Below are 20,424 nucleotides of genomic sequence, written 5' to 3' on the forward strand. Positions count from 1 at the left end.
TATTGTTTAAAAATTGTTACTAAGAAATTGTGAAACACAGACTTTCATCTAAACAAAAAGGGGGGGGGGAACTAAATCAGGATACAAGGTAAAAGTCTAATTATACCTGTGTGAATACCATTTGCATATCACCCTAGCTCCACACAGAAGGTGCAGAAGAAAGGAGAACAGTAGAGTCTTCTGTGCAATTATCTGACCCTAATGGTGAGACTTTAGACCAACAGGACATTTAAAGATCCATAGTAGCACTTTTCTTAATATACCCAGGCTATAAAAGATTTCCTTACGACCCAACAAGTAACACACCTTATTTATATTAATACACTTAAAGATTAGAAGTCAAATGTTGTTTACCCTCCATTATGTGGGGAATCGGGAGTGAAAATCTCTTGCGAAGCATCTGGATCTTCATTCTGAAGAAAGAATACAAGACTACATTTATTACAAAAAGTATGGTTTAGAAAGGTTTTCAATAGTTTTTCTTTACAATTATTTCAACAGTTTATTACCTCCAAACATACTGAAGATGGCTGCTCAGATGAGATCTGAAAAATCTTTCTTGCATGTGGTCCAGGTGGACGCCCTACGGACTTTCTTTTCAATATCTTCAATTCACCATTATTGTGGTCTCTAAAAAGGAAAATTAGATATACTGAACTGGCCTGTGCTTGATGACAGAAATGTCTCATGTAAGTAGACAAACATTCACCTACTTGAAAAAGACAGCCTACTTACCTGTGAGAGTAGTTTGCAGATTTCTTCTGGATTTACATGATGTACATTATTCAGCCATCTAGTAGTTGGGTCTGGAAGGTTTTTCTCTTTTTTTTTGTATGGGTATCGATGTCTACCACCATTTGGTATCATATTCCTTCTCCAATCATTTGAGACTCACGCACCAGAAGTATCTGCTCGTGGTCACGATCTTCAAATTTTGTTTTCCCACTGGCAACTTGTAGTACTGTTTGACTTCCCAGAGATCTGTATCTATTATCTCCATTTATGTTCCATATCATCTAATTTCCGGTAGGTGGTAAGGTTGCATTTACATCCAGAAACGCTGCAAAACTACTGCTACAGGTATGTGACCAGTGAGTTCTGAAGGCAAGTCTTTTCTGAGTTTACATGTTGTGCATAGATTTTGACACCACATTTCCTTCCTTTGGAAGGTAGGGATGAAATGAGTGGATGTTGGCGAATAGATGTTTAAGTACTTGTTGTCCCACTAGCACTTCTTGGTAGATCGACTATCCACACAGTAGTTAGTACCTGGTGGATGTGAGAACATATGGCTGTCTTGCAAATGTTAGTAACCAACATATTGGCAATAAAAGCTAGGGTTGCTCCGATCTTCCTTTTTGTGTGCGCTTGGTTTTTCTCTTAATTGTAATCCTGCTCTCTTGTAATATATGTGGATTGTATTAACTATCCATCTTGCGATAGTTCCCTTGGTAACAGTTGAATCTTTGCTAGCTGCGGCAAGGGAGACTAAGAAAGGGGTTTCCCATTGTATTGCTTTGCTTCTTTTAAGTAGTACATAAATCACTGCCCTTTCACTTCACTTTGATAACTTTATTTCGGTCAAAGACCATAAAAGTGCAATAAAATATATACAAGCACAGTATTAAAATATAAATACATAGAGTTAAAAAGTTATTAAACAATGGATATCAAAGGAGTAGTTAAAAGTGAAAGCAATGGTCCCTTAGTCCTTATGGATTATTGCGGATCTTCTCTTCCACATACCGACAAGAAACCGGGAAACAGCAAAGACAATGGGAGGGGTAGTGTCATAGGTTAAGACTCTACAAGCAAGAGCACAGTGCCTAAAGCCCAGGTTTTTGCAAAGTGGGATGATCCAACACTTCCGAATTTCACCATATGCTGGGCAGAAAAAGAGAATATGTATAATGTCTTCCCTGTCATGATTGCAGGCAGGGCAGTTAGCCTTCGTCGCTTTTGCCCATCTTGAAGTGAATTCCCTGACTGGTAGAGAGCTGTGTCTCAGTTGAATGTATAGCTTTCTTGCCAGTGGAGGTTGCACCAGGTCCAGGAACGCCTCCATCCTGAATTCAACTTTGGTTGTGAGGAACTCATTGGACAGTCTGCCCAGGGAATTTGAGCAATGTAGCATTTTGAGGTTGTGCGCTTTTACAGCTGCCACCAGGACAGTCCTTTGGATCCTCAAACAGCTATCCTCCGGTGTATCCCAAAGTTGGGGAAGGCCGATTTGGTAAAAAAGAGACTTAACATGTGCCAGCCATGGTATGTTCTTGGTCTTGGTCTTTAACTGTCCCCAAATGATTTTGAATTCTGCTCTAAACGGTTCCAGCTCCGGGACAGACCAGAGCCTTCTCCAATAGAGCAGAGGTCGGGCTGCCGCTAGCTCAGTAATAGGTTTCAGGCCCAGGTCCAAGCGTAATGGGAGCAGAGGCCTGCTTTGCGGGAGATCAAACAAATGCCGCATGAAAGAATGTTCCACTTTCGTTAGGTTACATGTGTTGGTATGTCCCCAGAGTTCTGCAGCATATAAGGCTGCAGACCTGACCTGTGTTTTATATATCTCTAGGGCAGGGGTAACCGGTTTAAAGGATAAGGCGCTGCAAAATCTGCCTATGCCACCCATTATCTGTGCAAGTCTCAGGGAGGATTTAGAGACTTGCTGGTCCCATGTAAATTGTTCTGTCAAAGTCACTCCCAAGTATGTGAAGGTCTTGACTCTCTCAAGGGGGGTTCCGTTCAATGTGGGGTTAGGGCGGGTGTGCCTCGGGGGGTTGAAGATCATAAACTTGGTTTTCTCCAAGTTGATCTCCAAACCCCGCGAGGCGCAAAAAGAAACAAACCCATCCAGAACCCGCTGAATGCCTGATGATGTCCGCGACAACAACAAGGTGTCGTCCGCAAACATCAGAGCGGGCACCCTGCCAGTGACCTGGCGTGGTGCATCATTGTCCTTGACACAATTAAGTCTGTCTATCAGGCCATTGACATATAAGCTAAAGAGGGTAGGGGCTAGTACGCAGCCCTGGCGTACTCCTCGTGTGACAGGGAAACGATCAGATAATTCCCCATTCTTCCCACATCTCACCTGGGCATAATTCCCAGTGTGGAGCCGGGTTATGGAGTCTAGTAAATAAGGAGGGAGAGCAAGTTCCTCCAGCACCGTCCAGAGCCTCTACCTCGGGACCAGATCGAATGCGGCCCGCAGGTCCACAAAAACAAGGTAGAGGCTGCCACCCTCTACTCTTGCAGTTTTCCAGTATAGGACCTGGAGTCGAAAGATCTGGTCCAAGGTCGAGACCCCTGATCTAAAACCGGCTTGGAGGGTGGTCAAAGTTTTGTTTTCCTCCATCCAGCCCAGTAGCCTCTCCAGCAGAATTCGGCCCATCAGCTTGTGAGTGGTATCGAGTAGACTAATTGGTCTATAATTTGATGGAGCAAGCGAACAACCCTTTTTAAAAATTGGAACAATCTCAGCCCCCAGCCAGGTCTCAGGGACTGGGGAGCCCCATAGGACAGCATTAAACAAAACCAACAAGTATGGGGCCCAGATCTTTGGCTGAGATCTAAAAATATCTCCAGGGAGCTTGTCCAGGCCCGGGGCCTTATTCGGGAGCAATTTCTCGATTGCCAGTTCAACTTCCCTGAGTGTGATGTTATCCGGACAGTAGGTGGGGGCTCCAGTAGGGGCACCTTATTTCACTATTACAGGACAGGGTCAGAGTCCATGGCTCAAGGCCTCTGGCAGTCTGCACTCATGTGGGGGGTCCGGGCCATGGGGGCTCGGGAGCTCGATTAGAGGCATGGGTTCTACACGGGGAAGTCCCTAGACCCGGAGCCCCCTGCAGACTACACTCGTGCAGGGGGTCCCTGGGTGTGCAGGTACGAAAGTTCGAGATCCCGGGGCCTACAGGAGTCGACTCATGCGGGGGGTCTGGACAGCTGAGGTCTCGGAGGCTCGATCAGAACTAAGATTCTGACAAGGTAAACACCCAGTGACCGGGGCCCCCCCGCAATCAGCACTCATGCAAGGGGTCCCGAGCCGTGCGGGTACAAAGGACCAAACTCCCAGTCCCCGGGGCCCCCGGCAGTCGACTCATGCTGGAGGTCCCGAGGCACATCATCCCGTGTAGCCAGAGCCAGTTCTGGGATCTCCCCCTGGAGCAGCCACCCAAAATCCTCCAACTCAGGGCTTGTGTAGAGTGACTTAAAGTGAGCCTCCCACACTATAGGAGCAATGTTCGAGACCCCAGTGTCTCTCTCACCCATCACTGAAGAGGTGACAATTAGCCAAAAGGTCTTGGAATCTTTTAGAAGCAGTGCCTGTCTCAACTCTTCCCACCTAGATTCCTCCCACTCACTCTTTGCTCTAGTGAGCGCTTTCTTGTACAACAGTCTGGTTGTTCTAATTTTAGGGACATCCTTAGATTTAATAGCCTTAAGTAGGTCTTTCTTAAGGTTTTTGCATGTATGGTTGTGCCAGGGGTGTGTTTTATTCCGGCGCAACTTAGTCCCACTAACCGGATAAAATACTTCCCCAAGACTCTCAACTAACTTTCTGTGGATTTCTATAGTCTGCCCATGGGAGGTGGAAGTTCCCATATCACTTATTAATGGGACAGCTAACTGGTAGATTTGTGCAAGTCGGGTAGGAGAGTCTAGGCAAGAAGGCCATTTAACTATTCTCCTATTATTAGATATAATATATGGTGGGGGTACCAGGGTGGGGTTAGAGGCAGGATTAGTCAATCCAAATGCACCAGGTTTAAGCGATAATACCAAGGCATTGTGGTCACTATCATGCCTTGGGACAACTTCAAAATCTTTAAACTTGCCCCAGTCTTTAGCCTCCATCATAAGATAGTCAATAGTGGAAGTTCGATTTGTCCTGTTATATGTGAGCAGGCCAGAATTTTTGTTGTTGCCCCTTCCATTGCATGCCCGCAGAGACATTGCAAGGGTCAAGGCGTTAATTTGTAAGACTAACGGGGTCCAGGCCTTTACTGGGGCTATTTTTGAGGCGGGAATTTGCCAAAGCAAGTCGACCTCATCCTCCTCACACAACTCAGATCCGCCCAGTGGCTCGAACTGGCAATTCAGATCACCACCTAGAATGATCGAGGTTGCAGGGTCAAGTGACTGAAGGAAATGATCGAGCACTTGGATAGTGCTCGATTCTTTTCCATTCATGGTGGGCCTTGAATAGATGTTAATAATAGCCAGTGTGGATCCGCCAACAGATGTTAGCAAAACACATTGGATATCAGGCGAGTTGGTGTCCACCTGTACGCCCTGCATACCTAAGTGTAGACCTACCCATATGGCAAGGCCACCCGAAGGGCGGCCTTTCCCTCCTGTGACTGCAGGGATGTCATAGGTTGCAAAACCAGGGTTTTCACTAGTCTCAAGGGACCAGGTTTCTAGCATTAGGCAGATATCATAGGTGGACATAAAGGAGGACCAATCAGGTATAAGTGGCTTACTTTTTAGGCCAGCGACATTCCACAAGAGTATTTTTATACTGCCTTCCCCGACCTTTACTTTATCCTTTTCTCCCCCTCGTTCACTTGGTAGTGCCTGATTCCGTCTCTGATCAACCTTTGTCTCCTCCCTCATTGAGGCTTGAGGGGAGAGAGTCACAAAGCTATCAGAGGGTAGTGGCTTTTCCTGAGTTGCAACGCCTTCCTCTGGGTGCCTACTTTGTGTTCTCTTGGGGGTGTACATGGCTGCGTGAGTCAATCCACCTCCTCGAGGACGCTGAACCTATTCCAATGGGGTTGTATCGGATAGAGCAGGGCGTGTGGTAGGAAACCCTCCCCAAAAGGCTGCCAGAAGTGATTCCCGTTCGGGTGGAAGACAGGATTCCTGATGTTCTGTGGTCTCCTATTTTGGGGCAGTTTGTGACTCGGGATAGGATAGAAATAGGACAAATGCATAGGAAATATTTGCGACTCTCTATAAGAAGGGGTTCTGCAAATGTGGTCAACAGCTGAGGAGTCCCTAAAATTGATTATGATAACATCCCCTGCCACTGTTTTAGGGCCCCTCCCAATCCATTCTACTCTTCTCACTGCCAGTATGTGGCCTGATATATTAGGGGGTAGGGGGTCTATTCAGGCTTAGCCACTGTATACACTTATTATGTAGCTCCACCTCCTGCTCTCTCTTCCCCTTACTAAGGGGTGGAACTCCCACTAGGGCCACTACAAATGGTTGGGCTTCTGGAGGCAGATTTATTGTTGGCAGAAGTTTGGAGGTTGCTTTAGATGGGAATGATCTTGGTGTTGATGTTGCTTTTTTTGTGCCATGTTTTTACCCTCCTTGGGATGGTGACTGGGTTTAGCAGTCTGGCCCACAGCGAGAGAAGTATTAGAACCTGATGGTTTGGCTACAGGTATAGGAGGTGGTACGAAGTTTGGAGATTTAGCAGCAGTAGTTGCCGGACCTGGTTTTCTATTTAAAACTGCTGGGGCAGTGGGTTTAGCTACCTCAGGGCAGGGTACCTTTACAGAGACACCATCTGGAGCAGTGGGTAACGGGTTGCCTTGGGAGTTATGTGGTTTAGTTGTCCCCATAGACTTGTTGTTTAGCATGGATGATAGCCTATCTAGTTTAGAGACCAGAGGTTTAATATGAGATGCAATTATTTGCTCTAGGCTGTTCTGGAGATCCGCAACCATATTGGTAACCCAACAAGGTATCCCAGTAGGTGGGTGCCGGGGATGGTCAAATGGGGTTACCAATTTATGATTGGACTGTTTCTTCGTAGTTACATTCTTAGTGGGACTATCCTTTTTTGTCTTAGAGGCCACTCTGCCGGTTTTTGGTTTAGCCACAGGGGGGGGGGAAGAAGGCAGGATGCAGGGTTGATCGTCATTGTTGGTGGAGGACTCAACTAAAGCTAAAGATGAGTCACCACTGCTGGAAGTCTCAGTCGGAACCTGTGCACAGGGGAGCTCGGCGAAGGTAGATGTTAGGTAAGAATCCAGGACCGTGGGGTCCATGGCAATGGCTGAGCAATCTATGCCTTGGTCTGTGGGACTTATTGTGGGTGGGAGGGATAATCTTCTTTCAGTATCTTCAATTATGTTGGCAACCACGCCTATAGTCTGATTCAGCATTTTATCAATTGCCGTCAGTGTTGGAAGGGACTGCGGCATTGTAGCCTGAAGTCTTGTGTTTGGACGTGAAGCGGATGATTTAGCTTTCTTACCCTGAATACTCATATTTACTGTAGATTGCCTCGTTAATGAACAGTAAAATATGAAGAGAAATGAGAAGGGAACAATTAGACCAGCGTAGAAGTAGAATCACTCCCACTCTAGAGGAGGGCACCCTGCTTAACAACTGACAATACGAGGCACAGGTGGGGGGAAAGGCAGATGACAGTACCTTGTGGATGGGTGTCGGGTCCTTCTTGGAAAATGTCTTGCTGACAAAGGGGGTGTCCACGGACGGCCAGCCCTCTGCCCGGGCTCAGCCCAGCGCCGCCCGCGCGTCCCGCGATGCGGGGGAAGCGCCGCTCTCTTAAGCGCCTCCGGGCGCGGTAGAGTGATGCATGGGTCAGCATCCGTCCAGGTAGCAAGGGACGCTGGGAGTGGTAGTTCTGCTTGGCCCACCAAGCTCTCCTCACTCGGCGGCCGCGATGTTGCAGGCGGCGTCGGAGTACAGCAAAGGTGCTGCGGGGTCAGGGAACTGCCTTAGGAGGTGGAGGTGAGTGGCAGTTGCTGGAATCCCCGACCAGAGTTGATTCCCGCTCAGCCGGGGAAGCGCCGCTCTCTTAAGCACCTTCGGGCGCGGTGGAGTGATGCGTGGGTCAGCGTCCGTCCAGGAAACAAGGGACGCTGGGAGTGGTAGTTCTGCTTGGCCCACCAAGCTCTCCTCACTCGGCGGCCGCGATGTTGCAGGCGGCGGCGGAGGACAGCAAAGGTGCTGCGGGGTCAGGGAACTGCCTCAGGAGGTGGAGGTGAGTGGCAGTTGCTGGAACCCCCGACCAGAGTTGATTTAGGAGCAGTTAGGTCTTTCTCCCACATAATATTCCTCAATTACTGCTCCTCCTTTTTTCATTCACAGCCATCTTCCACCCTCAACATCCTCTACCTTTCTGTCTGTCTGCTTACCGGAATTTCCATCTGTTTCCCGAAGTGCGACTCTTGAAGTCCATTGCCGCGTTGGTTTCACTCAGTAACTCACTGTACCTCTAGTACAGCGACAAGACAGTGACAGTGTGAAAAAGCAAATCCCGACACACTTCACCTGCGCCGAGAGACCCACACACTGAACATCCACAGTACTATTCACTTTGGTGGCTGGCAACACGATGCAGGTGGTTTGCTTGCAGACACACACTTACACGTGGTGCTGCTGCTGCTGCTGCTAACTGCTGCCAACTGCCCTTTCAACATCCAGCTTGTTTGTGATTTTGGTTTTTGAAAAAAGATGGTAGCTGTTTAGCTTGGTTAACATGGAAGTGTGAGATTACTTTTGGATTTGTCCTCATCATTAGTCTACCCTTGTGAATTTGTAAGTAAGGCTCTTGCGTGGTGAGAGATAGTAGTTGGCTCACTAAGGATGTGAAGGCTATGAGGAAAATGGCCTTAAGCATTAACTATTTCAGTCTTTCCTTATGCAGGAGTCCAAAGGGCGGATTAATCAGCTGTGTGCACATGCCACTATGGCCGACAATTAAACAAGTGAGGCATAAGACAGTCTCTCATCTAGAAGATATGTGAGGTACTATGCAATGGTAGTCTCCAGTGCCCGTTTGTATTTGTGTCTCTCTCTATTGCACCAGTGAATGAACCCGCTCCATTTTACTATCTAACACCTTCTTGTGGTAACTCTCTACTTCATTAAGGACTTCAATTGAATTTGTAACAATTCTGGATGGCCCAACTATACCTTCAAGAGCCACCTGGCAGGAATCCGGTCATGGGTGGTACACCGGACCCCTGTGTGTTGTGAGCAGGTACTTATGGACGGATATATTCATCACCTTGCCCTGTGCCACTTCCACTAGTTGTGACGTGTGTGTAAGTTTGTGTGTACGTGTGTGTGTGTGTATGTGTATGTGTGTGTATGTGTGTGTATGTGTGTGTATGTGTGTGTATGTGTGTGTAAGTGTGTGTAAGTGTGTGTAAGTGTGTGTAAGTGTGTGTAAGTGTGTGTTCGCACGTGTGTGTTGCCAGTGTGACTTCTTGAAAGGCATTTGCAAATTTCCCTCCTCAGTATATCAATATGGCATTCCCTAGAAACTGCTGGTGTGAGTATCTGAATGCAAAACTTTGCCATTTTCTTTTCCACTGTGCCGGCAAGAGATCCACTAGAGGTATGCCTCGTCATTTGAAAAAAGTTTTCTACTATTGCTTAAGCTCCCCACTAGTGACAGGTGTTCCCTTGCATGCTGATGTGTTTATGATCCTGACAAGTGAATGGGCAGCAGGGTCATCTTTCTCTGTATGGTCCATTTCCATATCTTCTACTGCAACTGGGACAGTGGGTGTGGCCTCGTTCCCTGTTTTTTGAGGTACAACATTGTGGCTGTGTTGTCTGTGTTGATCTAAATAGTTTACCCCCCATTTATACTTGAAATGTCTTCAGGGACAAAAAAAAGTTCCTACATATTTATGTGATGTACAGCCTCTCCAGGCTCCATCAACCACTGTCTATGTTTTCCCATGTGAGACTTTACTCTGTGTGGGATGTGTCAGTTGTATTGTCTACATAGGGAGTTGAGTGTTTGAAAGGTCTGCCTACAGTGATATTTCCTGTGCACCATCACTGTATCTCCTGTATTTTCTCTGACAGCCACTAGATTCTACAATCTCCTGGTTGCTTGTAACCATTCATGGGTAGCCACTCCTTGAGAGGTCTCATGTGTAACCTGGAATGGAGAATTAGTTGTACCAAGCAGACAAGCTGCCCAGCAGTTTCCTCCACAATATGAGCTTGCCCCCGCTAGTAAAGTGAGCCTGCTCTGTTACTGCAAAGATCCTTTTCCAAAACAGGGTAAGCTTTGGTTCCTCTTGAGTTTAGCTTCAACTACAGAAAAATATTTTTTCTCTCTGGAGTTAGGGATAATTCTTCTCTGTGTAAGGAGAAACCTAGTATGCGAAGTGTCACCATGACACTGTTTATACTCTCTTAGCACCGTCTAAATGATCCCAATTTTATTAGCCAAGCGTCTAGGTAAGGGTACACATTAATGCCTAGTTTACAAACATGCTGCTACTACCGATGAAGACTTTGTGAAAACCCATGGTGCAGAGTTTACTGCAAAAAGGGGAGCACTTTGAATTGATAATGTACTTTGTCTACGACAAACCTCAGAAGTTCTTGTGTCCTGTATTCATGGGCACGAGGGCATGCCCAAGCTGTAAATACCGAAAATGATTCAGATTCTGCTAGAGCATACTCCTGGTCAGGACTCAAAGCGGATTATAGAATGGCCTCTCCAACTAACACCCGATGCTCTATGCCCATTAGTTCCCACTTTGAATATTCCTTTAGTCCATAGTACACACAGTGTGTCCACAGGTCTATCAACAGCAAATCTCCCTTAAAAAGAAATAAACCAACAAAATAATTGTGTAAATATATCAGAGGATCACCTTATGAATAAGGATACCCACCAGTCTCCATTCGATACTGCCCTAGTCATCATCTGGGCTTCCTTGCGACCTTTACTAGGACCGTGTGCCATGCCCACAACCTTACTGCCCTGGCATCCATCAGTCACCCCTCTAGCTGGGTGCCCTATGCCAGTGGTGTGGGCACAGGTGCATGAGCCCTGTGCCCCTACAGCACCTAGGGGCATTCCTGGGCCCTGTAAGTGCAGTGCTGCCATTAAGTGTATATGGTGCTGGGAGGTTTTCATTACGAAGTCCACAGCACCATGATGGCTTCACTGAAGACTGAAGTTTGATATCAAACTTCTCAGCACATTAAACCCACACTGATGCCAGTGTGGGATTTAATGCAAAATGCACAACAGAGGGCATCTTAGAGATGACCCCTGAAACCTAACCAACTCCCAGTGTCCTGACTGCGTGGCTACTGAGGCTGCCACCACCAAACATGTTTCCGGACCCCTAGGTTAAGAGCCTGCCGCTCTCGGGGGCCTGAAACAATGCACATCCTGGGATGAGGTGCCAAACCTCCTCCCCCAGGATCGGCTTTCAAGGCATGCCGACTTTGTGAGCTTCTCCAGGCCACTTACTGTACTCCGCAACTGGCCCCCACCAGTTCTGACCTCTAATCTGGCTGGAAGAACGGCGGGAAACCCTAAGTGAGGAAAGGGGGTGTGTGCCAGCCTATGCCAACTCCAACCCTCATGTGGAAGAGGAGAGGTAAAGCACGACTCCAGGCTCCAGCCATTTTGAGGATGGGGAGCCCTGCCCAATCAGAGCTAAGCTCCTGCCCCCCTCCCACAGGAGAGGAGCAGGCTGGGGGTGTACTCACCCCAGGACAAGGGACCCATTAGTCCCTGCCTTGCCCTACCTGTAATGCCCCTAAATGTAGTATTTAGGGGCACCCTGAACCTTCCTTCCTCAGATCCCGATTACAACAAGAAGAGGAACAAGAAACAAGAAGACCTGCAATGCAGATGCTAACAAGAGGACGCCGCCCACTGACTTGGCCCCAGAACCCTACGGGCCTTTTCATAATTGAACCTGCTCCTGCGAAACTCCGGCGTCTCCTACGGACAGCAACCTCGAAAACCCCGGAGGACTTGCCTGCCTTGAACCTTCCAAAAGACTGGGAATCCCACGAGCAGTGGTTCTGCTCAAAACAGCAATACCCCTGGTGCCAGCCAGGAACCGCAGATCCAGCCCTCTCTTCACCCGCCGAGCCCGGCCTGTGCCTGAGTGATCCAAAACCACAAGGCCGTCCCCCTGGCGACTGTGACTCAGAGTTCAGTGCCCAAAGACCCTCCTCGACGAACCAGACGACACCTACAGCCTCAGAACCAGGGACCCCTCCAACCGCGACCAGCTGAGGGTAAGATTTACCGACACCAAAAGACACCCCTGCACCCGGCTCCCTGTGCCTTCCTTTGGGGGGACCTACCTCTTCTCCAAGATCCCAACTTACCTCTCGAAGTGGTGGTCGCACCTGAAGAATCTCCGTCCCTGAGTCTGCAGCCTTTGTGCACTTTTTAACTTTCCCATTGAACAACATTGAGCGCCGATGGCTCAAAAGCACCCTGCCGCCCGAGTGCCGCTCGAAGTGCTACTACTACTCAACTTTCCTTCCCCACTTGCCCTGAGTAAGTGACAAGGAGCTCAGCTCCCACAGCCGCGTGGCCTGCTTGCTTGCAGCCACCAACTGAAGGCCCCCTCCCCTCCATTGGATTGCATTGGGCCTAATCTCTATGCGCCTGGCTGCCCCTGTGCCGCTGAGGGTGTAACAACTGTACCTTTCCGACCCTGGGAGACCCTTGAGTGTATGCCCAGAACCTTAACTCCACCAGTCGAGTACTTACCTAAAAGCTGATAACTCATTTTCCTTCTATAGGTTAACAATGACTGGTTTCACTTGGAAATTCTTTTAAGTGTGGAGTTTTGAAACTTTAAAATATTAATCTAAAATCAGCCGAATAACTAATTCCGAATTACTCACCTGTGAGCAGGAGAGAAGCCAGTACAGTACCTTTTAGCCCAACACTGAACCAAAAAAGTAATCCTAACTGCACTTAACCAGTAACCTAAATTTTCTTCTATAGGAAACCATTGCCTGTTTTTCTGTGAAATTTCTTCTAAGTGCTCTGCTATTGCAGGAAATATCTGAACTGGAGGAGGTGCCCTGTCTCGAAGGTACTAGGTGTCTAGCCTAGGGGAATCTGAAATTCTCAGGTCGAGCCCTGTAGTTGGACCACAACCGGGGAATGGGCAGATGTACCTCTCACATGGTTAACCACAGACCTGAACTTGGGACACATGGGCTTGGAGCATAAAGATATTATCTATTCAGGAGAAACTTGTGTGTGAGAGAGAGAGAGAAGTACAAGTAATGTTGGTGCTGCTAGCCCTGTCAATCCCAGCGTCCATGACTGCATTTAGGTTTCCTCCCAATACGAGGATCTCTGATGGCAGCTTCAGCAGTAACGTATAGTTTCTTACCAGTCGGTGTAGTTTTGCAGCTTGAAGACTTTCTGGATTCACTATTCTGTGCATTTTCCCGCCATCTAGTGGTTGGGTCCCGAATTGTAGTCTTTTTCTTGTGGCCCAGGTGTGCGTCGACCTCAGGAAGCTCCTACCTTTGGTCGCCATCTTCAGATTTTTTTTTCTGTTCTTGTGTTATTTTAGTTTTTCCACTGATTTTCTAAGTCTTGTTCATCTTTAATCCCTTTCCTCCTGTCTCATCTTTCTGGCGGAGGAGGGTGGGTTCACTAGTGAATCCAGAAAGCCTTCAAGCTGCAAAACTACACAGGCAGGTAAGGAACTATACACTTTTCAGCATGAATCTTTCTGGATTCACTATGCGGAGCATAGACTTTATAACGTTTGTCCTTATTGTGGTGGCTGGGTGGAAGAGAAGCACTGGTTACTGAATATATGTTATAAGACCTTCTGTCCCACTTGCGCTGCTTTGTTCTTTTGGATATCCACACAGTAGTGCTTAGTGAACGTGTGCACTAAAGACCATGTTGCAGGTTGGCAAATGTCTTGAATCGTTGGGTTCGCTAGAAACGCAATTGTAGGTCCTTTCTTCCTTGTCGAGTGAGGATGAGCTGCTCCTTGTAACTGTTACCTAGCTGGTTTGTGGCATATTTGAATCTTTTGTGCAATCCATCGTGCAATGGTATTTTTGGTAAATGGTCGTACCAAAAAACTGCTTGCAAAGGAAACAGAGTTGCTTTGTCTTTCTGCACTCCTTTGTCCTTTCTATATAGTACATCACCGCCCTCCTGGTGTCCAGTGCGTGCAGCACTCTCGCCGTGCTTGTGGTTGGTTTTTGGAAAAAACTAGGTATTTGGATTGTTTGGCTGATGTGAAACCGAGACAGCACCTTTGGCATGAAGTGTGGGTCTGTTCTGATTACAATCCGATCATTGTATCTGCAGGTAGGGCTCTTGAAGTGTTAGCGCTTGCAACTCACTTACTCTCCGCAGTGATGTGATAGCTACTAAGAAGGCTGTCTTTAGTGTGAGCAAGTGCAGTGTAACCTTGTGCATGGGCTCGAATAGTGCCTTCATCAATTGGGTCAGCACCACATTGAGGTTCCATGCTGGTGCTGGCATTCTGTTTGGAGGTGCAATCCTCTTCACCCCTTCTAAAAATCTCTTCACAACTTGGGAGGTGAAGAAACTTTTCCCAGTTTCTCCTCTAGTGTAAGCCACAATCACCGTAAGTGTACCCTTAGAGACGTGTAGCTTAGTTTGCTTTGCAGTAGATGTGTTAAGTATTTTAGCACTGTTGACTCCGTTGTGATTTTCTTTTGCAATTGTTCCCTAATGCACCATTCTGAGAATCTCTTCCACTTTGCTACGTAGCATTTAGTTGTGGTAGGCCTTCTTGCCTCCCTGAGCACTGCCATTGTGCTCGCCGGTAGTTTGAGGTGTGCAAAGTCTAGGTCTTCAGGAGCCATGCCGTCGGACTGAGGCTCTCTGGCTTTGGGTGTAGCACCCTTCTGTTCTGCATTGTTAACAGGTCCCTTCTTTTTGGGAATTTGTGTGCTGGTGCCTACGCCATCGCCACAATCTGCATTTGCTGAGTACCCTGTGTATATCGGGGGGAAAGCGCATGCAAATGACTTTGACCAACTTATCCATAGCGCCTTCCCTTGTGATCGATGGTCTGGTTGTCTGGATGCAAGGTGTTGACATTTTGGTGTGTTGCAAATAGGTCTATTTGTGGTGTACCCCACTTCTGGAATACTCTCTGTAATTCCTTTCGGTTGATCTCATTCGTGGGATGCTGACGTCTGCCTGCTGAGTCGGTCTGCCTCCACGTTGTCCTTCCCTGGAGATGTATTGCTAGTAGGCCTATCCTTAGTGGGATGGCCCATGTCCAAAGCTCCAGTGCTAACCTAGATTGAGCTACTGACTGTGTTCCTCCCTGCTTTTTGATGTAGAACATGGCCGTGGTGTTTGTTTGGATCAACACCCTGTTTCCATACAGCTGCTTCTGAAATGCTTTCAGGGCTAGGAACACTGTTTTTAGTTCCAGGTAATTGATGTGCTTGACCGCATCCTGTTGCGACCATAGTCCTCTCACCTTGAGCTTGCGCATATGCACGCCCCACCCCAGCTGGGAGGCGTCCGTCGTGATGGTCATGGTTGGAGTTGGTTGTGTGAATGGTTTCCCCATAGATATGTTTTGTTTGTTCCACCACGCTATTTCCTGATGCACTGCGTGTGTGACAACCACTAGATTTTCCCAACTCCCGGTTGCCTGTAACCATTGCGGCTGTATCCATTCCTGGAATGGCCTCATGTGTAGTCTAATATTTCGGACTAGGTGAATGCATGACTCCATCATTCCCATTAGCTTGCTTACCATCCTCAGTGTCAGAACTTGCCCCTTGTGGTAATGACGTAAATCCTTCAGTATCGCCAATGTTCTCTTCCTGCTGGGAAACACCTTGGCCTGTACGATCTGTGTCCCTAAGAATATCTTGATTTGCTCTGGCTCGGTTTACGATTTCTCCCAATGAATCGAGAAGCCCAGTCCTGTCAGTGTTAGTATGACCTGCTGGATGGGTACTTTGCATTGATCGTATGAACTTGCCTTTATGAGCCAGTCTACGAGATAGGGGTATACGTGTATCCCTTGCCGTCATAGGTGTGCTGCGACAGCTGCTAGGCATTTCTTAAACACCCTTGGTGCAGATTTCAGGCCGAATGCCAGTACTGTGAACTGGTAGTGGCTTTGGTTGATCCCAAACTTTAGTAGGCGCTTGTGTTTGTGGTTGATGAGGAAAGGACTGTCCCCGGAGTTGGTACTGCCAGTTTTACTGCTGCTGTCCCTCCTGCTGCTGGTCTGGGTTGTTCCCTTAGTAGCCTTGCTGGAACATTTGGTGCAATGTGGTCGGCACGTTGCCCCCACTTCTACCACCTGGCCTCCTTGTGGTGTGCCTCTTCTCATTCCCCTGAACTGCAACGCTCCCATGGACCTTAATGTTTCGCTGTCCTTCTAGTGCTGCGTCAACTTGTCGTCCACTGGCGTGCCGAACAGTTGCTCTCCATTAAAGGGTTTATTTAAGATGTTACTTTGTACCTCTGGCTTGAATCCCAATATTCTGAGCAATGCGTGTCTTCTCTCAGTCACTCCTATCATCATTAGCCTGCTCGATGTTTCTGCAGCATCCAATGCCGATTTCAGGCATGTGTTCGCAATGCTCTTTCCTTCTTCTACCAGGTGAGCTGCCCTTTGTTGGTACTGGTCTGGTAGATGCTTTAGGAGCTGCCCCACTTCATCCCAGCGTTGGTATGCGTGCCTGTTGATCAGGGCGTTGGAATTTGCGATGCACCAATGTATTGCTGCATTTCTCTCCACCTTTCTCTGCGTCAGATCCATCCTCCTACTCTCCTTGTCTGGAGGTGGTCTGGCATTTGTGGGAACATTAGTCTTCTTCCTAGCTGTTGCTGCAATTATTGAGTCGGCTGGCACTGACCCTTGGATGTATGCAGGGTCCTTTGAAGAATGTTTGTACTTCTTCTCCGTTCTAGGTGTCACAGCTTTGCATACTGCTGGCTCCTTAAAGGCCTCTCGGCCCTGGTCCAGCAAACTAGGGAGCATGGGCAGTCTGTTGCGGCAGTAGAGTTCCTAGGTGGAAACATGCCTTGGGCTTCTTCTCCTCCATTTTTACTCCTTAAGTCTGTGCAGCCTTCTGCGCAACCATAATGTAGATCCCTATGTCGTCTGGCAGCGAGGGCCTCGAAGGGTAAGTGTCTATGCCTTCTTCCAGCGATGAGATCTTGCCATTCCACATCTTGCGTCTCCAAAAGAACATAGAGTCCCGGGAGGATTGCAGATCTTCGTCGCCTTCTCCCTCTAAATAGTAGTTGTCTACTCCCAGTTCCTTGACTGGTCCGGGTGTTTTCGGCGGATCCGAGTCTTTGTCGTCCCTTACGATTTCGACCGCGGGTTACGGCGAGATGGTGTATTGGCTCATCATCTTGTCGAAGTCCTTTTTCCGCCGTAGGATGCTCGCCATTTCAGACTCGAGCCTCCTCTTCTTCCTCTCCATCTCGGCAGCATGTTCGGCGTCGAGGGTTGGACGCTTCTCTTCGAGACGGTCTACGTCGGGCCTTCTTTCCTCGGTGCCGAGGTGTCTTTCTCGCGAGCAACCGTAGACATCTTTTCGCCGATTGGGAGTCCTTTTCGAAGGATCTGCTTGATTGACTGTCCCTGGAGGCTGTTGCTTTCGTCGAGTGTTTTGGCGGCAGAGCTCCCGTCACTTCTACGAGTGTTGCTCTGGGCTTTTGCTTCACTCATTCAAGTGTTGCTTGGATGTTTAGGGGTCGACGACTCCCTTACCTCCTTCGACGTCTTCTTATGGACCTCGACGACCGTGCAGCTCTCCGGGTCTTTGGCGAGGTTGTCCTGTTCTCCACTGGAGAAGCCCAAGTCTCGTAGCGATGGAGGTGGCCCCTGCCCCTGCATGTTGTAGTTCGCCCTTCTCTGCCTCTCCCTTACTCTGAGGGTCTAGGGTGTAAACATCGAGCAGGCGTTGCAGTCCTTGCTTCTGTGGTCAAACGGCAGGCAGAGGTTGCAGACTGGATGCTGATCCTTCTGGGCGTACTTGTGGTGGCAATTGGTGCAAAACCTGAACGGCATTTTGTCCATACTCGCGGTCAGGGATTCCCTGCGAGCACATTCTCTGTTGAACGTCGAGGTTTTGTTAGTTAAAACGTCTCCCTCCTCGCTCTAGGCACCTGAACTGTAGTCCGGTGTAGTTGGAAACTTGATTCTTTGTCAAATTTTCTTCGATTTTGCATGATTCCTCTTGTAAAACTCTGGAAATCTTCTGCAACGATCCAGACCCAACGGCAGGAAAAAGAATCTGAAGATGGCAACCAAAGGTAGGAGCTTCCGGAAGAAGCACGTCAACGTCACGAAAGGACACCAAATGGCGGTATGTCGATGGCCACGGGGAGTAAAAAGAAAGAGAAAAAAAAGACTACAATTCCGGGGTAAGTAGGGAAGTGAAACAGCATGCATCCTGCGTATGGGTACATTGTAATACGTTGGTAGACGTGCGTGTTTTGACATTTTACAAACTGTATTACTATACTTTGAATTGCTGGTACTTCGGAAAATACCTACGGAGATTTCAAAATATATCTATCGATTTTACAACTGGATTCTCAAAATATTTTAATTAGTGTTCTGGAGCGCCTCAGTTTGCACTCCTGTTCAAGGCCAGGAGTTTTGGGAACCTATGCATGTGTATCTGAAAATTCAGAATCTGTGTGCGTAGATTTTAAAGTCGTCGGCTGATTTAAAAACTACGATCAGAAGCAACTACCACTGGTCAGCAGGTGCAGCGGCACCGGCGGAGAGATTATTACAGGACCCTTTGAAATCTGATAATTGCTGTATCTTACTACTCGAACAAATGACAAAGGGGGAAGTTTCCCTTGCTTGCATCATAATTTCTTCACGTAACATTTGGGTCGTTTTAAGCGCTCTACTGATCCCCTTTCATCGCGTGTAGCACTGACTAAACCTCAAGACAGCGGAATGAAAGACTATGATGCAGTGCACTTGAATGTTCTTACGCCAGCTTGTCATTGGCTCCTGGCATTCACTGGACCCCTCATACGTCCCAGTAACAAAGATGGCGTCGGCCTGTCGAAATGGGCCGTACTAAAATAGGACAAGGCTGGAACCAAAAAGCCCAATTGCCAAGCACGCACCAGCGTTTAACATAAAAGCCGACGCAAACCACTTGAAAAGAAGGGCGTGACTTAAAGCACCCTTCTCAAACCTTATCGATTCCGAAAGCCCTCGCAGAGCGAGCAGCGCTCATGCGCTGTAACGGCAGGCGAGACCTAAAAAGGGGAAAAAAATACATTTTAGACCCAACCACTAGATGGCAGAATAACTAACCGCCTGTGAATTTAGAAATGATTCTCATTGGAAAACAATACTTTAATTTTGGAATTCTTGTGTATTCACATACTGTGCAATATTACCCCCTACAGAGGTTGGATCTGAAAACTTTCCATATGTTCTTTTTTTTTTCTTTTTGACATTTATCAGGAGTCATGTTGACCTTCATGACCTCAAATGTAAGCCCACAAAGCCCCAGGAAATGGTTACCATTATTAGATTATTTTTTCTGCTCTGCTCAACAAGGACTAGTTCCAAGTTGCAAAGCTTCTGTTATAGGCAAGTAACTTGTTTCTTTGGTGGCGTCAGCCTCTTCCAGATTCACATCATTAGAACCTTCTCCCACTTGTGCTTCCCTCTTTGAGTGAACATTCAAGGATCATTTGTGAATGTGTGCTTACTTATGACCATGTAGTCGCATACAAGTAATTAATATGCAGTACTGCCATTTTTTTCTTTTGCTATAATGACTTTAGCTTCTGACTCAAGGCTCTGTCCACCATATACATTCTTGGTCTTTCTTTTTTTTTAAAAAAAACGTTTTTATTTATATTTTATCATAACTTAACAGTACAATCATGTAATCAGCAGTACGCACATCCATTTCCCCCACCCACCACCCTCCCCACAGTACCTTCGTTAAATATTTAATTCCGATCCTGCCCAATGTCCAAAGTGCCGTATTGCGGTTATCTATATGTTTGGGACACCTGAGTCCCCAGGGTGTATTCATACAGTCGTTTAATTGGCTACTTTTCAAGTACCCCTTATAGCCCCCCATCCAAACCATGATAGTGTCTCCATTTTCCCCAGACCGTACGAAACTTCTTCGGGCATCCCCTTGCTTTGTAAGTGACCCTCTCAGCAGCCATATATAGGTCTAAACCTTTCCTCCATTCATCCAGCCTTAGCGGTTGTGATGCGCCCAAGTACTTGGCTATGTCTCTTTTGGCCACTACTAGCGCCAGTACCAGAAATATCAGTAAGGGGCGCGTTAGGTCCACATCATTGGTCATACCCAGGAGGGCCAACCTAGGCTTCGGTTGGGGGTGAATCTCCAGCACCTTACTCAACTCAAAGACTTTACCTCAATAATCCTGTATCTTGCTACATGACCATATGGTGTGATAGAAGTCCCCCTTTATGTCTTTGCATTTAAGGCACGTCGTGTTCTCCGTCCTCCCCATTTTGTGGAGCCGTACCCTGTCATAGTAGGTTCTGTAGAGCACATTAATCTGGATGAGGCGCAGTCGGGATTTAATTGCCACCTCTCTGGGGTGCATCAGTACAATGTCCCAGTCGATATCCTCCATGTCTCCCACCTCGATCGCCCAACATGTTATTTGTCAAAGTTTTATACATA

The 20,424-nt window shown here is 47.6% G+C and overlaps 1 protein-coding gene across 2 annotated transcripts in view; it reads right to left on the reverse strand.

The window, feature by feature from the left end:
• The window catches only part of MTF2 (metal response element binding transcription factor 2), a 471,832-nt gene that overhangs the window by 56,802 nt on the left and 394,606 nt on the right, over window positions 1-20,424 (reverse strand). For both annotated transcript variants that reach the window (XM_086953923.1, XM_086953924.1), the window contains 2 exons: window positions 510-630; window positions 355-413 (listed from right to left, as the gene is read on the reverse strand). In XM_086953923.1, the coding sequence (XP_086810049.1) occupies window positions 355-413; window positions 510-630 (180 nt within the window). The remainder of the gene's footprint in view (window positions 1-354; window positions 414-509; window positions 631-20,424) is intronic.

This window comes from Lissotriton vulgaris, chromosome 1_1 (genome assembly GCF_964263255.1).
Source record: "Lissotriton vulgaris chromosome 1_1, aLisVul1.2, whole genome shotgun sequence".
NCBI lineage: Eukaryota > Metazoa > Chordata > Amphibia > Caudata > Salamandridae > Lissotriton > Lissotriton vulgaris.